Here is a 27,038-nt window from a genome sequence, read left to right as displayed (position 1 = left end):
GTTGGCACAGACTAGAGGGGACAAATAGCCTGTTTTCTTTGCTGCAAAGCACTATGGTTCTATTCCATTCCTCTGCAAGATTAATCTTCCTCAACTAATGAGCTTCTACCAGAAATATGGAAATAGAAGTCTCTGCTAACTTGAATGCCATTGTCATGTCTGGCAGTTGACTAAATGACTCAGTTGGGGTGGACCAGCTAAGTTCTCTTTACATCACCACTCTACGGTCACTGAAATAAAGTATTTGAATTTGCTGGGAACACTGGCAGTGCAGGCATCTTAAGGCTGGTCTGGAAAAATACCTTGCTTGAATTCTGAATGGTGGCAACCACACTTGGTTCCATATGTGCATTTTACAGCACTGAACTTTGGACAGGGCAGATGGTCTGGCATGGCTAGACCTCAGCAGAATGTAGCAGTAAGGAAGGAAAAAGTAGAGATTTGAATTCAGGAATGAGAACCAAAAAATCCCAATAAGGTGGCTTTTTAGAGCAGCTTATGGTTAAGCCCACTAGGATTTGGTGCTGTGCAATGAACTGGATTTGACTAAGAGGCAGTGGTCACAATTTAACAGAATTCACTCTGCAGTTTGAGAAGGAGAAGCTAAAATCAGATTTACAATTGGATAATGGTAACTATCGTAACTTGAGGTGTACGATCCAGTGATCATTGGGGGATCAGAGGTGGGGAGGGTGAGCAAATTTAAGTCCTTGGGAGTCGATCTCAGAGGATCCTTCCTGGACCCAACGCACTAATGGCATCATGAAAAGTAGAAGACACAATTTTCTTGTTTATTTTCATTGTGTGATGACATTGTTTAATGGGTTTAATGTATCATATAGATTGAACGTTGAGTGGGTGGGGAGGGGGGATGAAGGAGGGAGGGAAGGGAGGGGGGAAAAGGGGAGAAAATGACACTGTGTATATTCAAGAGGGAAATGTTTGTGTGTATTTTGGTCAGTATGGTTCATAGTGTGAAAAATAAAAAAATTTAAAAAAAAGCAAGTCAATGCCTCTACTTTTTCCTTTTGCAGAAATCCTGGCAAATTTCTATATACACGTGGTATAAAGTGTGCTGACTGGCTGCATCATGGTCTGGTATGGGGATACCAATACTGTATGCCTGATCGTAAAACCCTGCATGAGGTAGTGGACACAACCCTGAACACCACAGGTAAAACCATCCCCACCATCGGAGAGCAATAGCAGCCATCAAGGATTAACATCACCCAGCACATGGCTCTGTTCTTGCTGCTACCATCAGGGAAAAACTTGCACTAACATAAGAACATAAAGAACTTAAGAAATAGGAGCAGGAGTCGGCCATTCAGCCCGTCGAGCCGGCTCCGCCATTCAATAAGATCATGGCTGATCTGATCATCGACTCAACTCCACCTACCTGCCTTTTCCCCATATCCCTTAATTCCTTTTTTATGTAAAAATCTATTTGAATCTTACGTATGTTTAATGAAGTAGTCTTAACTGTTTAGAGAATTCCAGATTCACTACTCTCTGGAAAAAAAAACAGCCTCTCCTCATCTCAGTCTTAAATCCACTCTCCTGACTCTTGAGGCTGAGTCCCCTTCACTGTCTCACCTTCCACTGAAAACAATTTTCCTACCTCTAACTTATCCTTCCCTTTCATAATTTTATATGTTTCTATAAGATCTCTCATTCTTCTGAATTCGACTGAGTATAATCCCAGGTGATTTAGTCTCTCCTGTTAGGTTATCTCCGGATCAACCCGGAGAACCTCCTCTGGACTGTCTCCAAGGCAAGTCTATCCTTCCTCAAGTATGGAGACCAGAACTGCACACAGTACTCCAGGTGCAACCTCACCAGTACCTTGTACAGTTGGAGCATGACCTCCCTGCTCTTTGATTCAATTCCTCTAGCGGTGAAGGCCAAAATTCCATTTGCCTGTTGTACCTGCAACCCAACGTTTTGCAATTCATGCACAACCACTCCCAAGTCCTTCTGCACTACAGCAGGTTGCAGTTTTTCACCATTTAAATAATAATCTGCTCTTCTATTTTTCCTACCAAAGTGGATGACCTCACATTTACTAACGTTGTACTCCACCCAGTTGGAGACCACCAGTTACCCCTCCACCATCAGACACCTCAGCGACAAACTCAATCAGGGACTCATTTAAGAACTCTTACCTTTGTACTTTGATTTTTTTCTCCCTCTCTCTCTCTGTATTGGACAGTTTGTGTACTTCTCTTTATTTGTTTACATGTGTACATTGAGTACAATATTTTTGCACTACTATTAAGTGGTGATTCTGCCTGCCCTGCAGGATAAAGAATCTCAAGATTGTCTGTGATGTCATGTATGTACTCCGACGAGAAATCTGAACTTTGAGCTTTCCGAACTTTCGAGAGGAGCTGGCCAAAGTTACTTTGAAGGGGACTCAGCAGAGAAGATGGTAAAGCAGCAATGGGCAGGTGTATTGGGGAGCAATTCAAAAGGCGAAGAATCATTTCACCCCAAAGAAGAAGAAGCATTCTAAAAGAAGGGGGAAGTGACCTACCAGGGACAAGCCATGGCGATCAGGTCTCTGTACAGAGTCTGGTCCTGTGGCTAAGAAGGGAAGGGAGGAGAAGAGGCTAGATAGTAATAGGGGATTCTGTAGGTAGATGGACAGATAAAAGGTTCTATGGAAGAGATTGAGTATCCCGGATGGTATGTTTCCTCCCTGGTGCCAGGGTCTGAGATAACTCAAATAGAGTTCATGGCATTCTCAGGAGGGAGGGGTCCATGTGGAGACCAATTACATGGGTAGGAGGGGTAAGGAGGTCCTGCAAGAAGAGTTCAGGGAGTTAGGCACTAGATTGAAGGAGAGGACTTCCAGGGTTGTTATCTCAGGGTCATTACCCTTGCCACATGCTGGTGAGGTTAGAAATAGGAGGATAATGCAGCTTAACCGTGGCTAGAGACTTGTGTAGGAGAGTGGGCTTCAATTTCTGGATCATTGGGCTCCCTCCCAGGGAAGGTTGGATTTGTTCCGACAGGATGGTTTGCATCTGAACCGGAAGGGGGCTAATATCCTTGCAGGAAGGTTTGCTAGTGCTGCTCTGGTGGATTTAAATGAGATTTGCAGGGGAAAGGTAACCAGAGTGCCAGAGCAGATAGAGGAGTGAAGAAGGGAAAAGATGATATGAAAATTGCATGCACTTTTAGAAGTCAACAGTGCTGGAGGTGGAAATTTTTAAAAGTGCATCTATTTCAATGCAAGGTATATTGTAGGAAAGCCAGATGAGCTTAGAGTGTGGATTGGCACTTGGATTTATGGCATTGTGGGCATTAGTGAAACTTGAGGGGCAGGCAGCTCAATGTTCTGGGCTTTCGTTGCTTTAGTCACGGAAGAAGGATGGGGTTGAAAGGGGAAGGAGTGGCATTGCACATCACAGAAATATCACAGCTGTGCTCAGGCAGGCCAGACCAGGGGATTGTCCACTGAGGGTATATGGGTGGAGCTGAGGAACGGGAAAGATATGACCACACTCATGGAGTTGTATTATAGACCACCCAATAGCTAGTGAGAATTGGAAGAACAAATCTGTAGAGAGATAGCAGATAGCTGCAAGAAACACAAGGTTGCGATAGTAGAGGACTCCGAAACTGGAAAAGGGCTGGATGGTTTGGAGTTTGTCAAATATGTTCAGGAAAGTTTTCTAAATTAATAGATAGAGGTACCAACTCTATTGATCTGTGGAGAGAGTGCAATATTGGATCTCCTATTAGGGAACGAGACAGGACAGGTAACAAAGTATGTGCAGGGGAACATTTTAGGTCCAGCAGTCATAATGCCATTAGTTTCAAGTTAATTATGGAGAAGGTGTGGACTGGGATAAGTTGTTTTCAGGCAAGGATGTGCCAGGTAAGTGGAGGAACATCAAAGGTGAAATTTTGAGAGTACAGAGTTTGTATGTTCCTGTCAGGAATAAAGACAAGGTTAGCAGGCCTCGGAAACTAGTTTTCGAGAGATATTGGGGATGTGGTTTGGAAGAAGAGAGAGGTGTATAGCTAGTATAGGCAACATGGAACAAATTAGGTACTTTATGCATATAAAAATGCACGAAAACGTCAAGAAAGAAATCAGGAAGGCTAAAAAGAAGTGCAATGTGCATCGAAAGAACCAAAGACTTGTTGATCCAAACCAAGGCTTTTATTAACTAAAAGTCTGGAGCATATCACAAGTAGGTCGACCAGTCCAGAATGACCTGGTCTGGCTAGGAGCAATCCTTTAAGACCTGCCAGTAGGTGTTGCTACACTCTCAGCCAATCACAGTCATCCTACACTACCATCTGTACATATGTACATATACACATTGGTGATAAGAAGACATTAGGTTGATTTGGCAGACAATGTGAAGAAAAATCCCAAGGGCTTCTACAGGTATATTAAGTGCAAAAGGATAATAAGGGACAAAATTGGTCAGAGTGGTCAGTTTTCTAAGAAGCCAAAAGAGATGGGTGGAGATCTTAATTTTTTTTCCAATCAGGAACAGACACAGTGTCATGGGAAGTAAGGAAAACAAGAAGTGAGGTCATAGAATCTTTACAGATTAAAGAAGAGGAAGTGCTTGCTGTCTTAAAGCAAATAAGGGTGGACAAATCCCCAGGGCCTGATGAGATATTCCCTTGGGCCTTGAGGGAGGCTAGTGTAGGAATTGCTGGGGCTTTGGCAAAAATATTCAGGCAATCAGGGCTCAGTAAGTCTTATTGAGATACCTCGGATGACCATGGGTCCACAACAAAAATAACAAAAAGACAGCTTTGTTTGAGAAGCGCCAGTTCACTGTCTCAACAAACAGCCAATCAACCCTCAGCCATCTATTAAATTAGATATATTTTTACTGCTCAACATATTGAAAAGTCATTAAGTAAAATTGCCACTTGTGTTTTTGCAATGGAGAGCAATAGGATTGTTGGCAATAAAAGCAGATGGATCTCTGTCAATAGCACATCGGCAGTTTTAGTTCCCGTATAAGTGGGCCAGTTGTGAGCAGTTACGTGATAATGTGGTGGAGAAATTGTTTTATCTGGTAAGATCATTGACGAAAACAGTCAAAATACAGCTTCCTTATGACTTTAATGTCAGGGAAATGAACGTCAGACTGGATCTAGGAAAATGACCCCAGAAAGGAAAAAGTCCTCGCTGGTTGCACAATTGTAGGAAGCAGAGTCCAAAAGGAAGAGGAATGCTTTGTGAATCTCTGCAGTAAGTGAACACTCGCCTTGGTGAAGGCAAATTGGAGCTTTGGCAGTGGAAGTCCTACAGGGGTGATTAGTCCCAAAGTGAGGAGTCAGTCATCACACAGGGACCAGACCAGGTTAGGACAATCAATTCCCATTGCTGAATGACATCAACCTAACTGGTAGTTGGGTTTCCATCACAATCTAAATATCCACCTCTTGGTCACTTTGCTGTCCATGACCTGAGACAGAATCTGGCTGTGTGGGTGATCAATGTAGTTACAGTACGAAGAATAACATTATTTCAAGAGCCACCAAAACTGTTGCTGAAGTATTAAAGAAGAGAATATCACCACTGATCACCAAGACTCGGCAAATATTGATACTGGCAGCTCCAAAATGGACACTATTACTGAGACCCAACAAAACAAAACATTGAATTGTTTGAATTTAAATTATCCAGCTACTAAGGTGGGATTTGGATTCATGCGTTTAGTCCATTTCTAATCAAATGATGTCACCATAATATTACCATTTCCCTACTTCTAACTCCTTATCAATTACATCGAAGTAGAATAGCAACGGATAAGTGGTTCGTTTTGGTACATTCACACGACAGCCTGCAGACGCTGGAATTTGGAGAAAACACAATTTTAAACCTAAATTTTAAATAAAAAAAATTCTGGTCCTTTCAACCCATGAGTCCATGCCACCCAATTACACCCAATAAACTCACAACTCCCGTACGTTTTGAAGGGTGGGAGGAATCCGGAGCACCTGTTGAAAACCCACGCAGTCTTGGGTACAAGTACAAACTCCTTACAGTCAGTGCCAGATTCAAACTTGGGTCACTGGTACTGTAATAGCACTGCACTAACTGCTATACTAACCTCAGTGGAAGAAAAAGAATATTCAACGTTTCAGGCTGAAACCCTTCCACAGGATGCTCGGCTATTGACTGGCTATCTCTTGCCAACACTCTCAGTCTTGATGAAGCATTCCGGCTTGTAAAAGCTGACGGTTCTTTCTCTCCCACTGATGCTGTGTTTCTCCAGGAGACTGTGTTTTCCCTCGTGTGTGGCACACTGTGGCCAAAGCTCATGGTCAGAGCAGAGACTGAGGGCAAAGGATCTGATGATAAGGAAATGTGGCTAAACATCCCACGATTCACAAATGGAGGAGGAAGAGTGGAGAAAATCACCTGGTCCCGTCCTGTGAAAATGAAGCTGTTACAAGTCTCTCGAGAAGACACACTCACCCTTCCAACTTCCACCAAGTTTGTCACCATGACAATGGTAGCAGAATTTTCTTGCCAAATCATCCTCCAGAAATCGTACACTGTTTCCTGCATTGGGCCTGCACACAGATGAAAAGATTCCAGATATCAGTACAAGACCAAAACAACATTCAGACATGAACTATTCTCAACTTTTATTCCATATTCAGAGACAGTAAAACAGCAGCTGAAACAGAAATTTCAACGACTAGGTTCCAATCCCTGAAGTGATTAGACTTTCAATGTGAAAATCTCCAGAAGTAAAAATTGACTTAATTTATTAATATGCAAAAATATTCAAACATATTTTTGAATGCTCATTAGTTAAATAAACATCTGGTTCCTTAAGCCTGTTCTGTGACTTAATAAACTCACGCCGAATCCAATTGCGACGTCAACTCCGCATTCCTGTTTAATCTCAGTCACCCTGACCAATCATGTATTTTTCTATTTCTGTCTTAAAGATATCGAAAGTGTTTCCATCGCCTTTACATGCTGCTCTTGCTTGCTGCTAGTTAATCGTTTATTTGTTGCAAATTTGGGCTCTGTAAATTGCACCCTTTCCAAGGCTGTATGAATGTCAGTTTCTCACAGAGAGAAAAAAACCCCGTCTCACTCCACAAAAGTAAACAAGAAGTCTGCAGATGCTGGTAAAGTGGAGTAACAAAAAGAGCTGGAGGAACTCAGCAGGTCAGGTCGCGTCCACGGAAAGCAATAGGGAGACTGTGTTTCAGGCTAAAAATTCCCGATGAAAGGTTTTCGGCCCGAAACATCGCCTGACCCACTGAGTTCATCCAGCATTTTTAAATGAAAAGTTCCAAAAGCCCACAATGCTCTGAGTGACAAAAATCATTCATCTCGGTCTTAGTAGATGACTCCTTTACTGTTAAATTGCGGGCCGTAGTTCCAGATTCCCCCACAGGAGGCAGCATCCTCTCCACGTCCATCCTGTCAAGATCGCTTAGGATCTTGTGTGCCTCAATATTACCCACACATTCGTCTAAACTCCAGAATGTACAAATGTACCCTCTCCAAATTTTTCTGATAAGACAATCTGCTCATTCCGGGAGATGCATTGGACATGGCAGACGCTGGAATCGGAAACTAAATGCAATCTGCTGGAGGAACTGTGTAGGCCAAGCAGCACCATTGGGAGAAAAAGAATGGTCAATATTTCGGGCCGGAACATTTTATCAATTTTGAGGATGTGGAGAAGAGTAGAAAAAGGTAAGGGGACAGGGTGGGAGGGGTGAATTAGGTAGAGGTGAACCATTATGGACAGGGGCAGGAGATAGGTGGCAGCCAGACAAAGGGAGTGAGAGAGGCAAGAAACACAAAGGGGTTATGTGGAGGAAGATGATTACCAGTGGTCCCTCCCCATTCCCCTCTCCATAACTCTTAGTAATTTCCCATGCAACTGCAAGGAGTGCCATGCTTGCTGTTACGCTGAGTTTGATCTCATCAATGCAGCGGAGTCTTTGGAAAATGAGAGGAAATTGGAGTTCCTGGAGGAAACCCACGCAGAGATGGTGAGAATGTACAAACTCCTTATAGACATTTGAACCCTGGTTGCTGGCACTCCAACAGCGTTCACTAACTGCTACGCTAAGCTATATACTGTATCTTTAGTATTTATTATTTCTATCAATTTAATGAAATGTGCTCTATTATGCGTGATTTTTTAAATAAAATACCTGTTCAGTTGTAGCAAGTAAGAATTTCAGAGCAAATGTACATTGTACTATGTATATGACAATATATTTATTATCAATATCGCATTGGAATGGTATTTGGATGTGTAAATGAAAAAAAAATGACTTGAATTTGACAGATCAAGTGTAAAGTGGAATGAGGCAGGAATAGTTCTTTCTCAACAAGAACAAACATAAGCTAAATGGCAGCCCTTGTGTGTTGTGGCTTTACTCCAAACTTATGACTTCACTTGATAGTTTTTCACCTTCACCGATAAAAAAATTCTCATTGAATAATCAAATAAATTAGAGACATAAAATACTCAAATTAATAAAGAGAGAATGATGTTGCAATTCCAAGTTCCTATTTGAATTTGACGCTCCATTAGTGAGTAATGAGTCTGAGAGTGGATCGAAATGCCCACTATTTTGGGCTTTTTTACCAGAGATTCTTTTAACGATTAATGTAGCTGTGAAATAAGGCAACATGTTGTTCTACATAGGAAAGTGCATATGGCATGGTGAAGTGGGGCGGGGGTTGGTGAGGTTGAGGACATGAAGACCCAACATTTTGATTCATCATTTTATGAGCTCCACCTATTCTTCTCCATTACCATTAGATATATTTGAGAAGCCCACCGATCAGGAGAGCAGATCAATTGCACTGTTGCATTAATCACAGAGTAATTCAACATTGGGCTCCTCACAGAGGGACTGCAACCTCGAGGTTTGCTTTGATCCAGAGCTTCAAGTTAATTTCCCCATAATACAATTTACATCAGGTCTGCATCAACTTTCGGCGTCACCAAAAGTGAAGCTGAAAGATGAATGTCATCCAGAGCAGAGTGTGATCCACAGAAACATTTAAGCTCTGTTGAACTCCATAAACACAAAGCTTTGAAGCTCTCTCTCTCTTTCCACAATGCTCTCCCATTTTGTGTGGGTTCAATGCCTCTCCAGAGTAGCTTGTCTTTGCCATTTGATCCCAAAACTGGTAACACTGAAGTAAACTTAATCTTTGGTGCCTTGCTTTCAATTGAAGCATACCACCCCTTGAAATATTAATGCTTTACATTCTGCCCAGAATTGATGGAAATTAATGATTTTGAAAGCATTTTTTCCTTTAATGTTGTACTTAATAAGTATTACAAAAAATACCATGTTAATCAGTTCCACCCAGGCTGTCTCTGAAATTACTTTTATACTGTTATCTTCAACAGTTCTTTGATTTTTTTTAAATATAAGAAATTGATTGATATAGTTTCTTTGTCATGCTTTCTCTGCATTCCTTCATTAGTATTCATCTCCTCTGTTACTTTAACATAAGATGGACATGAAAGTGAAGTTCATCTCTTTGTTCTGGTTCATGGTAGCCATTCCTGCTTGCTGGATGCTTTGATGAAGGCCTCAAGCCTGAAACGTTGGTTATGCATCTTTATTTTTGCTCTTTAAAGTACACTGTTTAACCTGCTGAGTTTCTCCAATGTTGTGTTTTCACTTCAACCCATGGTTTCTGTAGAATTTTGTGTTTTATTCCTGCTCTTCACTTCCAAATATGCTTTCTTTGGAAGCAATTCAACAACATGTGGAGTCACTGTAGATCCAGACTGTTCCAGCATTTTAGAGCATAAAACTTCGAAATCTATTGCACAATATAGGCCATTTGGACCACACGTTGTGCTGATCTAATAACCTATTCTAAAGATTGCCTGGAATTTCCTAACTCCCCATTTTTCTCAGTTCCATGCACCTCTCTATTAGTCTCTTGAAAGATCCCATTGTACCTGCCTCCACCACCGTTACTGGTAGCACGCTCCATGTACCTTCCACTCTCTGTGTGAAAAGCCTATCCCTTACATGGCCCCTGTACTTACTTCAAAACACCTTAAAACTATACCCCCCACGTGTTAGCCATTTCAGCCTTAGGAAGAAGGCAATCCATATTATCTCCCATCATCTTGTACACTTCTATCTGGTCAATCCTCATCCTCCGCGCTCCAAGGAGAAAAGGCCAAGTTCACTCAACCTATTCTCATAAGGCAAACTCTCCAATCCAGGCAACACCCTAGTAAATTTCTTCTCCACTCTCTCTATAGGATCCACATCTTTCTTATAACGAGGTGACCAGAACTAAAGACAATATTCCAAGTGAGATCTAACCAAGGTCTTATATAGCTTTAACCTTAGCTCACAGCTCTTGAACTCAATCCCACAGTTAATGAAGGCTAACACGCCACTTTTGTTTTCTGAACAACACTATCGACCTTTGCAGCAGCTTTGAGTGTTCTATGGACTCAGATCTCTCAGTTCATCCACACTGCTCCGAGTCCTCCCATTAACATTAGAAAGTTCCACCACTGTGATACATGGACAGGCACTGAAATGAGATCCATCACCATCTCTTTGCTGTTGCTGAGTCTATAAGGATGATCATAGGGTAACGGACTAAGCTATCAGTGAGGGAATTCTGCCCACTGGCATATCCCAGGCTGCAGTTCTTGCTGAGGCTCTGTGGGAAAGGACCACAGTCTAGAGTCCTTCCGATATCAGGTACTGAAGGGCCAAGACTGGAGAGGAAGTGTCTCAAACAACAGAAGGAGAAGGGACAGTATCCTGGAAGCAAGTAAAATTGTCTGAAAATAACTATTTTAAGTTATATCTTCTTGTTTGTACAGTTATGTGATTTTATTATGTGCTCTATATTGTGTGTGCACTGTGGTCTGGAGAAACGCTGTTTTCTCTGGTTGTATATGTACAGTACTCGAGATGGCAGAGGTCGACAGCATCGAGTCCACGCTGCTAAAGATCCAGCTGCGCTGGATGGGTCACGTCTCCAGAATGGAGGACCATCGCCTTCCCAAGATCGTGTTATATGGCGAGCTCTCCACTGGCCACCGTGACAGAGGTGCACCAAAGAAAAGGTACAAGGACTGCCTAAAGAAATCTCTTGGTGCCTGCCACATTGACCACCGCCAGTGGGCTGATAACGCCTCAAACCGTGCATCTTGGCGCCTCACAGTTTGGCGGGCAGCAACCTCCTTTGAAGAAGATCGCAGAGCCCACCTCACTGACAAAAGGCAAAGGAGGAAAAACCCAACACCCAACCCCAACCAACCAATTTTCCCCTGCAACCGCTGCAACCGTGTCTGCCTGTCCCGCATCGGACTTGTCAGCCACAAACGAGCCTGCAGCTGACGTGGACTTTTTACCCCCTCCATAAATCTTCGTCCGCGAAGCCAAGCCAAAGATATGTACAGTCAGATGGTAATAAACTTGAACTTGAAAGAGGCCACAGTGTTGGCAATGGTACTAAATACTAATTTGAGAAGGTATGTAACAGTCTAAATGATTTTTATTGTGAATAAAGTTTATTTTGGGGAAAAAAAACATGTCATAATGATTCCACAGTGATAGTCGGCGGTGTTGTCTGGGTAAAAAGGCAGTCAGATCAATCCTCAAAGCAAAACACTTACAAGGGATTGACTGCCACTGACTGCAGAAGTAGGAATATTATCATACTGACCATCAATCACTGAGCTGTAAGAACAGAGGACCTTGAAATGCATGTTCACAGGTGCTTAAAGCCAATAGCAAATTGGCTGATCAGGCACAACTGATACTTTCCTTAAGTAGCTGAAGTATAGAAAAGAAGTGCAGGGAGATTTTGCTAGATACGTAGGCACAATGGTTGCACCACAGGTGGGGATTGCAATAGAGAGAGTGGAGAGGAATTTCAGGAAGATATTGTCCAGGCTGGTACATTTTGGCAAAATTAGAAAGGAAATTTAAAAAAAAACTACAGGTGCTGGAATATGACAAGATCCAATACAAGAAGGTAGCACCATGATTAGTGTCGTAGCTACAGTGCCAATGACCTGGATTTGAACCTAGTCTACTCTGTAAGGAAGTTTGTTTCTTCTCTCTAGCCCCTTTCGCACTTCCCAGTGATCCCAGGAATCGAGCACCAATCAGCCTTTAAAGCGGAAAGTGTGAAAGCAAAGTCTGCTCAACGCCGGCGTAAGATGACGTCATCTTACGTCGGGGATTGCCGGTCTTGACCCTTAATACAATTCCCGGCGTTTGCGGACACCGGCGTTGAGAGCAGGCAAGTGTGAAATGGGCAATTGCATTACAGGCACTTCCTATTAAAGGTAGAACAGACCAAACACTGGGGACAAACCCTTGCAAGTGTGAAAGTGTTCAGTGTCTCAGTTAGGAGTGGTCTTGTGTGAAAGGCCAAACCCTCATCCTTATCCTGAGACACTGAGCGGTTGATTTACTGGGATGCAAGTGTGAAAGGGGCTTCTGTGGCCTGCATTGATATCTGGATGTTCTGATTTCCTCCCACCCCCCAAATTGTTCATGCCTGGTAGATTAATTGGGTGTAATAAGGGCAGTATGTGTTTCATGGGCTGGAAGGGGCTTCTACCATGCTGTATCATTAAAATTAAAATACATAAAAAATAAAAAGGCCAATCAGGCAGCATCTGCGGAAAAATAAACCAATCAATGTTTCAGGTCAATGACCTTTGGAACAAACATGGTTGAATCAGTTTGCAACACTTAGATAGGTTTATATTTAATAAAGAGGACCTATCTCTCTAAACAGAGAAATATTTAATAAAGAGGACCTATTTCTCTAAGCAGAGAAATATTTAATAAAGAGGACCTATCTCTCTAAACAGAGAAATATTTAATAAAGAGGACCTATTTCTCCAAAAACTAAAAGGAACAATTTGGAATTTGTAGGCGAGATCTTTCCTTTTCATCAACATTGCACATCTGGCTCTCAATAAAGTGTAATGGAAAGATAACACTCCACCTACACATACACAATGGCTAAGGGATATTATGTCTTGTTCAACTCTAGAACAAATTAGATATGCTATCAAGGATTCAAATATTCTTTCAAAAGATATGGGGTCCATTTATGAACTATGAGATGGTAATCTTAAGAATGAGTGTTGTTGTGGAATTTTGGCACTGTATTGTATCTCTCCAAGTTGGCATTACGTGATTCAAACACGTCAATGCTCAACCTTGCTTAGAGGATGGACTTTTAATATTTTTTTTCTCTTTCCTTTTTTGGGGTTTTTTTTGTTGTTACATTTTACTTTAAAGTCATAATTGTGCTCTGGAATTCCTTATCATGAGAATTATTTCCAACTTTTTAAAAAATCTTGTCTCACCTTGTATAATTGTACTGTTTTATTGGTTATACTCCAAAATATCAAATAAAAATATTTTAAAAAGAAAGGAATTTGTAGGCAGAGGGATGAGGAAAAGAGATTCAGCCTGCAAGGAAATTAACGTGCCTGAAAGGACAGTGGAGGTAAAGACTTCGTCATAGTTGAGGAGCATTGACCCGTAGCATTATAGGACTTCTGTCAGGAAGTGGAATGAGCTGGAGGACTCTCCTCCAACTGGCCAGGACATGATGGGACAAACTGCCTTCTTGCGTGCCAATAAATTTGCTATGGTTTTATTAACCTGAGGATTTATCTGCCCTCTGAGGTGGACATTAAAGATTCAATTGTTTGTAAAGAACTTGATTTCCAACAATATTAGAAAGGGTTTAATTGTCCTTGGGCTCTTGCAGTGCCCACATTTCTTTGCTTGAGCAATGTGATCATATAATACCAAAGGGTCAGGAAGCTAAGTTATTCCAAAATTGTACATACTAAGGTGTCGGTGCTGTGCAATTGCTCAGCAAAAGGTGTAAGGCACTCCTTCTGTCTGAAAGCCTATAGGTCACCCTTGGGCAAGGTGGCGTACCTGTTTAGCCTCCCAATCATGCAAAACTATGGATTACAGATGGAGGATGTTTTTTTTTTACACAAGCAGACACTACAAATTGGAATTTATGGTTGTAAAACTAAAAACACTGGGCAGATGAATCTTCTGATCAATGGCCAGGGTTACCCATCCAGTATGGACTCTGCAACTGAAGAAGGTGACAGGAAACTACTTCATTATTTTCCCCATGTGTAATCATGAACTCAACATCGACTACAGTCTCAGCTCAAAGATGGGACCTTCACCGAAGGAGAACAGTGGAGGCAACAACTACAACTCGGAGGGTCAAAGCTGAACGACAAGGCACCTGAATGATGAGGAAATGAACACTATGGAAGATGGATCATGGAGGCCTTTATAACATTTTATAAATTTAGAAGTCCATTGTTAAAATGGGACAGACAGAGGGTTTGAAAGAGGTACACATCTATATTTATTTGCATTTTATAAAAATGGATAAAGCGGTATATTCACCTGCATTAAATGTGAGAAAGGTTAATTGATACAAGAAATGCCAAAAGCACTGGAGCTCATGCTATATCACAGAGAAACAATTACACCAAAGGGAATGGCAGGAGGTTTGAATCTCATGAAGCATAATATTTGATGTTCAGGACACCACTTGTATTCGAAGCTCAGTTGGCAAACATTTGCCTTTTATCGTTAATTATTTTAATCCCTGCAAGCGCTTTTGGAGTTGAAACATAAATTGTCACTGTATCATTCACATTTACTTTCCATCTCCAGATTTGTGATTCCAATAGTTGACTTTACATATGCAAATTGGCCACATTTATATTATGAAGTGCTGGTAGTTTTAGCCTAATTAAGAACTGTTTTGTTTAAATTGCTTTCAGGAAACAATTTATGCCACAGTGCATAACTTGTTAAATGTCATGCATGCCTGATTTCATACATTTCCTGGGGATACAAAACAACAATTCTCTGCAGTAAATTACACTAATGACTACCATATGTGCTCCTACTCAGTAAGAAAGAAACCTGCATTTATATAGCACCTTTAAAACAAATTTTGTCACATTTCTTTGCAGTAAGATTTTGAAGTGTAGTTACCATTGTAATGCAGGAAATGCATTAGCATTAAGTGAAAGGATTGGATTGAGATATTGGCTGAGATAAATATGGGGTAAAATGTTCCAGAGAACATTTCTGCTCATCTTCCAAGAGTTTTGAGGAAGAAGGTAGCTCCTCAACTCAGCAGCATCACAGAGAGAGCAGCATTCCTCCAGTGGTCCACTAGAGTCTTAATAGGGATAAGCGAGTTCATTCGGAGTTGTGTTAATAATAGTTAAACTGCAAGGTGCCCTTATAGTATCTGCTATCTATGGCAGCAGTATCATAGAACCATACAGCATAGAAAACAGGCCATTCAGCCCCTCTAGTCTGTGCCGACCATCATCTCCCTAGTTCCACTGATCTGCTCCCATTACATAACCCTCCAGGCCTCTACCATCCATGGATCTATCCAATTTGTTCTTAAAATACATGATCAAGCTTGCATTCACCACATCAGATGGCAGCTCATTCCATATTCCCATAGCTCTGAGTGAAGAACTTCCCTCTAATGTTCCCCCTAAACCAGTGGTTTTCAAACAACCCCTCTAAACTCACATTCCACTTTAAGTAATCCCTACGCCATTGGTGCTCTGTGATTAGTAAGGGATTGCTTAAGGTGGTATGTGTGTGAGAAGAGAAGGTTGAGAACCACTGCTCTAGACCCAATTGTTACTGAAATATTCTGCTTGAGAAAAATTGTCATTGGCCCATTTCCTTTGGAGTTATGAAACCGTGCACATAATGAGTGAATTAAGTACAATTAAAACAGCAGTTTTCAAACTTTTTCTTCCCATTCACATACAATCCCTTACTAATCACAGAGCATCCATGGCATCGGGATTACTCAAGGTGGAATGTGAATGAATGTGGTGGTGGGGGGGGTGGTTGGGGGTGGAAGTTTGAAAACCACTGCCCCAAACCTTTCTCCCTTCAGCTTAAAACTATGACCTCTCTTATATATCTCTAAGTGGAAAAAGTCTATTCCCATCCGCTCTGTCTATACCACTCATAATCTTGTAAACCACTATCAAATCTCCCCTCATTCTTCTTTGCTCTAAGGAATGAAGTCCTAACCTGCTTAGTCTTTCCCTGTAACTCAACTCTTTTTTTGTTTTTCAAAGTTCAGATTTATTGTTAGAGTACATGTATAATATTATATACGAGCCTGAGATTCTTTATCCTGTGGCCCAGGCAGAATTTCTACATATGGTTAGTGCGAAAAAAAATATACTCAAGAAAAAAATACATATACAAAAGAGAGAAAAATAAACAAAGAAATAAATATAAACTGTGCAATACAGAAAAAAAAATTCAATAATACATAATATGCGAAGTAAGAGTCCTTAAATTAGTCTCTGATTTTGTTGTTGAGGGGTCTGATGGTGGAGGGGTAGTAACTGTTCCTGAACATGGGTATATAAGTCATGAAGCACCTATACCTCTTTCCTGATGGCAGCAGTGAGAACCGAGCATGTCCTGGGTGCTGCTACTCTTCAATGGCAGCATTCCATGAACATTTTCTCCTAGGTGTGGAGAGTTTTGCCTGTGATTCAACCTTTAGCAGGGCGTTTTGCTCAGATGTATAGTGCCCCCATACCAGGCCGTTAGGCAGCTGGTCAGCATGTGCTCCACAACACGTATGTAGAGGTTTGCCAAGTTTTTCTTTTTTTTAAGAATTTTTATTTTTTACACTGTGAACCGTATCAACTAAAATATGTACAAACGTTTCTCATTAAATTTACACAGTGGCATTTTCTCCCTTTTTTCCCCATTTCCCTCCCTCCCTTCTTCCCACCCCCCTCCAAAATCCATAAATATTCAACATATACAATAAAACCATAAAACAATGTCTTCACACAAAGGAAGATAAACAAGAAATGCGTCATCTATTTGTTACACACTGAATCTATTTGTTTTGTCTTCTTTTCATTTTCATTTTAGGGGATGGAGGTCCTAGGCAAGCTCCTCTGTTATGTTCCATATACGGTTCCCAAATTTGTTCAAACAGTGTGATTTTATTTTTTAAATTATATGTTATTTTTTCCAATGGAATGCATTTATTCATTTCCATGTACCCCTGTAATTAAACTCCTGAAGACCCAGCAACATCCTAGTAAATCTTCTCTGCACTCTTTCAATCTTATTGATATCCTTTCAATAGTTAGGCATCCAGAACTGCAGACAATATTCCATATTTGGCTTCTCAGATGTCTTAAACAACTTCAACATAACATTCCAATTGCTACGCTCAATACTTTGATTTATAAAGGGTAAGATACTGAAAGCTTTCCTTACAACCCTATCCATGATCATGTGAAGGGCCTTTGAGTTACAGTGTAAATACAATAAAACTCCTGTTATCTGGAATTCAAGCACCCGGCAACTTCAAGCAATTGGCAAAAAAAAAATTGCGGAAAATAAATAGGTTAAAAAGTTACAGACATTTAAAAATGGTGCCCCTTGCCATTATTTCGCCAATCATGCAACATGCAGTCTCAAGCAACCAAAGAGTTCACTTATATGGCATCTACTGATCCCCACAAATGCTGGATATCAGGGATGTTTAATTGTACGAGAACTTAATAGTGGTAGAATCATAACAGCATACTATACCCCTTAAGGCTCTTGGATCCAAGATAGCATCAACCACTGTTTGGAGTCGCATTTCATAATGGTGGGAGGTAGACAGTTTTAAGGGATTTTTTTTCCCTGAATGGGTATCAGCTTCTTGAATCTCCACTTACCACCCTAACCATAAACTACTCCGAAAACCACAAAAAAGGCCTGTCTTCTTGTTTGAAACACCACTTTTTTCTCTTGAACTAAAAAACTGAATATTTCTTATCTGCCTCTCTTTTACATTTATTATCACTATCTGAATAATTTATTGTAGTTGTTTATTTCATTGCAAAAGTACTTGTTTGGGTGCAGAAAGAAGTTTGGTGCACATATTCATTATATGCAAGTGTATGACAACAAATCCATATGTCACCAAAGACTCTTGAAAAGCTCTACAGGTGTATTGCAGAGAGCATTCAGTCTAAAACTCCAGCCTGCGAAATTACAGGCACCAGTCTTCACATCACTGAGGACATCTACAAGATGCAGAGTCTTCAGAAAGCAGCCTCAATCCTCAAGGATTCCCACAACCATACCCTTTTCACTCTGCTACCATCATGTAAAAGGTTCAGGAGCCTGGAGGCAAGCTCTCAAGTGGCACAACGCTAGCTTCTTTCCCTCTGCTGTCAGAATTTCGAATGAACCACAGATACTAACTCACATTTTCTTGGACTATTTCAATTGATTTTGAAATCTGGTTTTACCACAATGCTTTGCACCATGATGCTGCGGTAAAATGGTGAATGAGCGCGCGCCGTTTAAATTTAAAAAATATGTATTTATTGAGATTAATAAAAAACATACATATTAATTCAATACATGGACTGAAATACAAGACATAATTTGTACATCTCAAATAATACCATAACCATACCCTTCTCAATCAAATCCATCTTATCAAAATATCTCAAAAGAGAAAACAAAAAAGGTAAGAAACCCTATCAATCAAACTCCTCCCTCTAAACAAGGCTACCTTGCATATTAACTATACATAGGAATCGATAGATGACATTTGGAGACCAGACCCCACTGATCAGGAGGCATCCAGACACCTCATTTAAAGTAAATTATGGTAATACTCCACAAATGGTCCCATCTTGTAAAAAAAAATCACCTTTACATCTTTCACATGATATCTGTTTTTTTTCCTAAACTTTGGAAGGATGCGACCTCCTGTAACCATTGAGTATGAGTAGGTGGAGCGCTGTCTTTCCATTTCATCAAAATTACCCGTCTAGCTATCAACGAGGTAAAAGCTAAAATTTACTTCTTAGATGGAGTCAGTAGTATCTCCAAGAAAAAACAAATAAAGCAATGAAGGGCCATGGTTCTAATTTGACCTTAAAAATGACTGATAAAGTTTGTAAAAACTTTTTCCAAACATTTTCTAAACTGGAGCAAGCCCAAAACACATGTATCAATGAAGTCTTGAAAATGTTACATTTATCACATAATTGATCAATATCAGAATAGAAGTGAGATGGTTTAATTTTTGAAACATGGGCCTTATGCCCCACTTTGAATTGCACCAATGTTACACACAGGATTCATTAATCAAATTTTGAAAAAAAAACCCCAGTTCTCATCTGTGACAATTTTATTTTAAAAAAGGTTTTTTTGAAAATAAATTGTCACTTACGGATGAGGACTGAGATATTTTTCTAAACATAAAATAACCTATGATCACATCCTCCTTTTTGGAAATTTGAAAGTGGCCACCCTAGGTGGAGGATGGTGGAAAAAGTCTTGATCATGGTATTTATGGAGGCATGTGAACGTGCAGAATGGAGGAATATGGATCATGTACAAGCAGATGAAATTAGTTTAATTTGGCTGAGACATTGGTAGCCAAAGGACCTGTTCTTTTGTTCCATTGTTTTATGGTTTTAATGTTGCATGTTCTATGTATTGAACATCTATTTGTTTCCAAGTGCCAAATAAGCATCTCCCCAACTACAACTGTGACTTTTAAGCACCATTTTATAACCAACGATATCTAAAGGGCATGGTGTCATCAGGAACTTGGTATTTCTGCCCTTACGTACTCTTAGAACCATAGAATGCTACAGCAGAGAAAACAGGCCATTCAGCCCTTCTAATCTGTGCCAACCATTGTTCAGCTAGTCCCAATAACCTGCTCCCATTCCATAACCCTCCACACCTCTCTCATCCTTGTAGTTATCCAATTTATTCTTAAAACTCAAGATTGAGTCTGCACCCACCACATCAGATGGCAGCTCATTCCACACTCCCACCACTGAGCGAAGAGGTTCCATTCTAATGTCCCCCATAAACCTTTGCCCTTTCACCCTAAAGCCATGTCCTCTTGTATTTATCTCTCGGCTTCAGTGGAAAGAACTTATTCGCATTTATTCAGTCTATACCCTTCATAATTTTGTATTTTTATCATATCTTCCCTTATTCATCTTTGTTCCAAGGAATAAAGTCCTAACCTGTTTAATCTTTCCTTGTAACTCAACTCCTGAAGACCCAGCAACATCCCAGTAAATCTTCTCTGCATTCTTTCAATCTCATCTTCCTGTTGTTAGGCAACTAGAACTGCACACAATATTCAAAATTTGGACTCACCAATGCCTTGGATAACTTCAACATAACATCCCAACTTTGATTTATAAAAGGCCAAGAAGCCAAAATCTTTATTTGCAAACCTGTCCACCTGTGACACCATCTTCAGGGAACAATATACCTCTATCCCCACATCTCTGCTCTCCTCAGTGGCCTACTATTTACAGTGTACATCCTTAATTGATTTTCTCTTCCAAAATGTAATACCTCACACTTATCTGTATTAAACGCCATCATCCATTTACTGGATGACCAACTCCCAGTTGGTCCAGATCCCTCTGCAAGCTTTGAAAATCGTGATATCTTTCTGTTATGCCTTCTATCCTTATGTCAACAGCAAATGTGCTGATCCAGCTCATTGATATAGACAACAAACAACAAAGGTTTCAACACAGATCACTGAGGCACTCCACTCATCACAGGCCTCCAGTATGAGAAGCAACCATTCACTACCACTGATTTCTCCCTCAGAGCCAATTTCGAATCCCGTTTACAACCACTCTAAGTATACCTAGTGTCTTAACCTTCTGAACTAATCTCCCATGTGGTATGTTGTCGAAGGCTTTATTAAAGTCCATGTAGACAAGATCCACAGCCTTTCCTTCATTTACCTTCTTGATAACTTCCATAAAAAAGTCTGCAAGAATTATTAAACATGACCTACCACACCCAAAGCCACGCTGACTATCCTCACTCAGCCCATAACTGTCCAAATACCTATATCTCCTATCTCTCAGAACTACTTCCAACAATTTGCCTACTACTGACACCAGGCTCACTGGCCTATAGTTACCTGGCTTACTTTTGGAACCTTTCTTAAACAGCAGGACAAGATGAGCTACTCTCCAATTCTCCAGCACCTCTCACATGGCTGAGGAAATTTTGAATATATCCATCAAGGCGCCTGCAAATTTCAACACTCGTCTCCCTCAAGGTCTGAGAGAATATCATATCTGGCCCAGGAGATTTGTCTACCTTTACTTGCTGTAAGGCAGCAATCACCTCTTCCTCCTTAATCTCCAGATATTTCATGACCCTTTTATTTGTTTAGAAGGATATCCTTCTATCCATATGTATTATACCGGTTTCCTGAGTAAATACTGATGTAAAAAAATTGTTCAAGATCTCCCCCATTTCATGAGGCTCCACACATAGGTGACCAATCTAATCTTCTAGGGGACCAATTTTTTCCCCTGTTATCCTCTTTCTCTTAATATACTTGTAGAAACCCTTCAGATTTACCTTTATATTATCTGCCAAAGCATCCTCATGCCTTCTTTTTGCCTTCCTGATTTCCTTCTTTAGTATTCTCTTACATTTTCTATATTCTGCAAGTATTGCATTTACTCTTTGTTGCCTATACTGGTTATACACTTCTTAATCATATCACCCATATCCCTTGAAAACCAAGGTTCGCTATGCCTGTTAATTTTGCCTTTAATCCTGTTACATGCAAACTCTGTAACCCTCAAAATCTTGCCCTTGAATGCCTTCCACTTGCTGGGCACATACTTGTCAAACAGCTTATTCTAATTGTTTCCTCAGATTCTTTCTCATTTTTACAAAATTGGCCTTTCTCCAATTTAAAACATCAACTCTAGGACCAGATCTATTCTTATCCATAAGTAACTTGAACCTAATGACATTATGGCTACTGAACCCAAAACACTCCCATACACATACTTCTTGACCTAGCTGGTTCTCTAATGGGAGATCAGGTATTACATCCTCTTTCATTGGTAGTTCCATATATTGATTTAGAAAACTTTCCTATACACATTTGACAAACTCCAAGCCATCCAGCCCTTTTTACACCATGGGAGTCCCAGTCAATATGCAGAAAGTTAAAATCTCCTACTATCACAGCTTTCTGTGTTTCTTAAAATAGTCTGCTATCTTGCGACAGATTTTCACCTCCAATTCTCTTGGATGGTCTACAAATCCAGTGCTGTCCTGTCTAAGCAGAGCTGTGATATTTTCCCTGACTAGCAACGCCACTCCTCCCCCTTTCATCCATCCCCCCCATCATGTCTGAAGCATCAGAACCCCAGAACATTGAGCTGCCAGTCCTGCCCCTCCTGCAACTAAGTCTCACTAGTGGCAATAATATCATAGTCTCACGTGCAAATCCACACCCTAAACTCATCTGCCTTACCTACAATACTCCTTGCATTGAAATAGATACATGTGAGATCATTTCTATTATTTACAAACCTCTGCTTTCTGTCTTTGCATGCAGTCCTCACATGACCCTTACCATCCTCCACCTCACTACCTGCTCTATCACTGTGGTTCCCATTCCCCTGAAAATCTAGTTTAAGCCCCCCCACCCCTCCACCACGCCCCCGAGCAGAACTAGCAAACCTACCCACAAGTTCCAGTTCAGGTGCAAACTGTCCTCATCAGAACAGGTCCCACCTTCCCTGGAGCAAAGCCCAATTATCTAGATACATGAAGCCCACCCTCCTGCACCATCTCTTTAGCTGCATTTTCTTCTCATTTCTAGACTCACTAGCACATGGTACTCATAGCAATCTTGAGGTGGTCCTGTGCTTCAACTTTGCACCCAACTCCCCCAACTCTCCTAGCAGGACCTCCTCACCCTTCTTACTCATGGCATTGGTGCCTACATGGACCATGACATCTGGCTGCTCACACTCCCTCTTTAGAATCAGGAGAACTCACTCCAAAATATCTCAGACCCTGGCACCAGGGAGGTAGCAGACAATCCAAGATACTCAATCTCTCCCACAGAACCCCCTATCTGTCCCCCTAACTATCAAATCCCCTATTACTACTGCACTCCTCTCTTCCCTCCTTCCTGTCTGAGCTGAAGGTCTAGTCTCGGTGCCAGAGACATAACCACTACAACTTGTCCCTGGTAGATCATCCCCACCAACAGTATACCTATTACTGATGCAGTACTTTGCTCCTTCTGCCTCTTCCCCTTGCGTCTCCTAACAATCACCCAGCTGCCTGCCTACTGACTCTTAAGGGTGACTGCCTCCCAAGAACTCCTCTTTATCTCTACCTCCTGAATGAGCTAAAGTTCATCCAGCTGCAGTTCCAGTTCCGCAACTAAGTTTATCAGGAGCTACAGCTGAGTGCACCTCTTGCAGGTGTAGTCACCAGCAACAAGTATGATATCCCTGACTTCCCACATCCTGCAATAAGAACATTAGACTGCCCTAAATATTGCCTCCATTATCCAATTCCTCAGCTAATTAACTAATTTAATTACAAATCTTACCTTGCTGGGAGCAAACTCCTCCTCAGCCACCACTCCACAACATCCCCCTCTCTAAGTTACCACTCCATAGCATTCCCCTCTCTAAGCCACCACTCCACAATGTCCCCCTCTCTAAGCCACCACTCCACAACATCCCCCTCTCTAAGCCACCACTCCACAACGTCCCCCTCCATAAGGCATTACTCCACAATGTCCCTCTCTAAGCCACCACTCCACAACGTCCCCCTCTAAGCCACCACTCCACAACGCCCCTCTCTAAGCCACCATTCCACAACGTCCCCTTCTCTAAGCCACCACTCCACAACACCCCCCTCTCTAAGCCATCACTCCACAACGCCCCCTCTCTAAGCTACCACTCCACAATGCCCCTCTCTAAGCCACCACTCCACAATGCCCCTCTCTAACCCACCACTCCACAACATCCCTCTCTAAGCTACCGTCACTGGCTGCTTTAACAGCTGTCCCTCTTTTTATATGTCCTTAGCTATTATTTCAATTCCTCCCTAGCCCTAATCAATTAACTCAATTGCAGCCTCCCTCTCTTCTCAAAAAGAAGCAAGGTAAGAGTTCCTTACCTTCTCAAACCTCCCTCTCAGCGCTCCCCACTATTGATTGTTGGTATAGAGCAACTATTCTCAACCTGTTTTTTGACTGTAGCCACCTTAAGACTCTACTCAAAGTAAATGGGCTCCCTTCCCTGTGAAGCAATCAGGTTTTGGTTTATTCTGTGCTTTTATCCTACTGACTACATAATAAAAAAAAACATTTAAAAAATTTATGTTAGGTAAAGTGAAAAGAAAACAAGGCTTTTACTGAAATATGCTGTAGCCTCTAGGCCCCCCTGGTTGAGAATGACTGGTGTAGAATACGTTGGGCTTGATTAAAATTGATGGTTTTTAGCAGTGGGAAATGTTTGGAGTGTTTACGACTCAACTTTAAGAACCATTTCAGAAAGAAAAATTAACAACCAACACTGATGTTGTAAAACCCACAAATGGAAAATATTTGTCATCGTTTGTCTAACAAGAATTATTCAAAGAAGACAAATCGACTGAGAATTCTTTCTGCTCTAATTACTCAGCTTTTTGATGAATAACTTTCTTAGTGTAAAATATTTTTGATGTTACTATTATATTTAACATTTAAAAAAGGATAGTGCTTAAAAAAAATTCCATCCTAGACTTTCACTGAATTTTGATAAGCGTACCTGTCGGAAGGAGCCTTTACAACTCAATCACTACCATGCTGAACGACAGTTGGTAACTTGCCTGTAGTGTGATGAATATTTAAGAAGCTACAGGCCAATATGTTCCCGGCTGTAGTGAACGACTCACACACCAACCCACACTTTCGTGGTGTGGATCCCACAGCAAGATCTTTATAAATCTCGTTAGTTCCTGGACCAGGACAAGCCCCATTCAGGACGATATTTCATTAAACTTGTCAAAGCCTCAGGCTTAACCAGCTGTCAAAATGACCAAAAAACTTTTTTTTTCTAAATGACACTGAAATACAGAAACATTCAAAACCAATTTTAATAATTAATGTCAAAGTTCAGATTTATTGTCAGAGAACAGGCCGATTGATCACTGAGTCCGCGCTGACCATTTACACTAATCCTACAAGGACTGCCTAAAGAAATCTCTTGGTGCCTGCCCCATTGACCGCCGCCAGTGGGCTGATCTCGCCTCCAACCATGCATCTTGGCGCCTCACAGTTCGGCGGGCAGCAACCTCCTTTGAAGAAGACCGCAGAGCCCACCTCACTGACAAAAGGCAAAGGAGGAAAAATCCAACACCCAACCCCAACCAACCAATTTCCCCTTGCTCAAACTGTGCATATTGGCACCCCACAGTTCGGCGGGCAGCAACCTCCTTTGAAGAAGACCGCAGAGCCCACCTCACTGACAAAAGACAAAGGAGGAAAAACCCAACACCCAACCCCAACCCACCAATTTTCCCCGGCAACCGCTGCAACCGTGTCTGCCTGTCCCGCATCAGACTTGTCAGCCACAAACGAGCCTGCAGCTGACGTGGGCATACACCCTCCATAAATCTTCATCCGCAAAGCCAAGCCAAAGAAGCCATTAACTGCCATGTTTATTCCACCCACATTTTCACCAGCCAGATTCTAATGTTCACCTTCAGGAGCATTTTATAGTTACTAACCAACCTACCAACTCCAACTTGGCAACTTCTTCTCTACATCTGAGGTCATCTACTGCATCCGGTACTCCCATTGTGGCCTTTTCTACACCGGAAAGACTGGATGCAGATGGAGGATTGCCTCATTAATCACCTTCTCTCTGCATCAGTGACCGGGGTCTTCCAGTGGCCAACCATTTCAATTCTGTGTCCCACTCCTACACTGACATGTCTGCCCATGGCCTCATGCACTGCCAGACCAAGGTCACCCATAAATAGGAAGAGGAACACTTAATATTTTGTCTGGATACTCTCCAACTGGATGGCATTAACATCGACTTCTCCGGTTTCTGCAACACCACTCCCCTTTCTCCCTCTCTTCCCCATCCCTCTGTCTCCTTTCCTCCAGTTCTCCACCCTCTCCATTCACAGAGCCATCCCCCTCTTGTTTGCTGGTGTGCCCTCCTTCCCTATTACCTCCTCTTTGTGAGCCTGTGCTCCTTCCCCTGCCCCTCCACCTCAATATTTTGTTCGGGCACCTGCCTACATTTTGCTCATATCTTGATGAAGAAATATTGGTGATGTATCTTTATCTTTGCAACATAAAGGACACTGTTTGACCTACTGAGTTTCTCCAGTGTTGTGTTTTTACTTTCATCACGGGTGTCTTCAGACTTTCGTGTTTTACTTCCATCATAACAATTACTGATTTTATCACCTAATTTTCAATGGTTAAACGAACTGATATGGAGATTATAGAAGGATGTACTTGTACTAATAAAGGAAAGCACAACACATCACACATTATTTTACATCAGTGTGTCTGGATCACCAAGTAAGACCATGGAGTAGTGTATTAGAAGAGTACATAACAGATTGGGGTTAGAGAGGGGGAGGGAGAATACCTGTGCTGGGTTTGAAGAAAATGGCAGAAGAGTTTGAGAAAGGGGTCAAAAAAGAATATGGAATGCTGATCTTTAGAAACAGAGGTACAAAGTACCAGAGCAGGAAATTAAGGACAAACCTCTATGAAATACCAACTTGGAAACACCTGGAGTATTGTGTCCATTTCTGGAAGCCTCTATTAGGAAAGGTGTAAAAATTTTGGCAGAAGAGATTTACAAAGATGACTCCAGGAATTTTTATTTTTAAATTTAGAGATACAGCATCGTTACGCTGCCCAATTACACCTGTGTAGCCAATTAACCTACTAACCTACCCGTCTTTGGAATGTGGGAGGAAACTAGAGCACCTGAAAGAAACTAATGGAGTCATGGGGAGAGTGCGCCTCATTTGAACCCGTGGGCCGATGGCGTTGTAATATCTTTGTGCTAAGCCCCTGTGCTAACCGTGCCACCCAAAATGAGAATAGTAATTATCGATAGGCTTGAGAA

General features: G+C 41.4%; 1 protein-coding gene across 10 annotated transcripts in view; it reads right to left on the bottom strand.

Annotated features, from left to right (window-relative positions):
- Positions 1–27,038, bottom strand: part of LOC138755773 (receptor-type tyrosine-protein phosphatase mu-like) — a 1,095,616-nt gene that overhangs the window by 77,747 nt on the left and 990,831 nt on the right. For all 10 annotated transcript variants that reach the window (XM_069922352.1, XM_069922354.1, XM_069922355.1 and 7 more), the window contains one exon: positions 6,464–6,561. In XM_069922352.1, coding sequence (XP_069778453.1) covers positions 6,464–6,561 — 98 coding nt within the window. The remainder of the gene's footprint in view (positions 1–6,463; positions 6,562–27,038) is intronic.

Source organism: Narcine bancroftii, chromosome 2 (genome assembly GCF_036971445.1).
Source record: "Narcine bancroftii isolate sNarBan1 chromosome 2, sNarBan1.hap1, whole genome shotgun sequence".
NCBI classification, from domain to species: Eukaryota; Metazoa; Chordata; class Chondrichthyes; order Torpediniformes; family Narcinidae; genus Narcine; species Narcine bancroftii.
The sequence above is the reverse complement of the archived record's forward strand: the minus strand, read 5'-3'. Positions and strand labels throughout refer to the sequence as shown.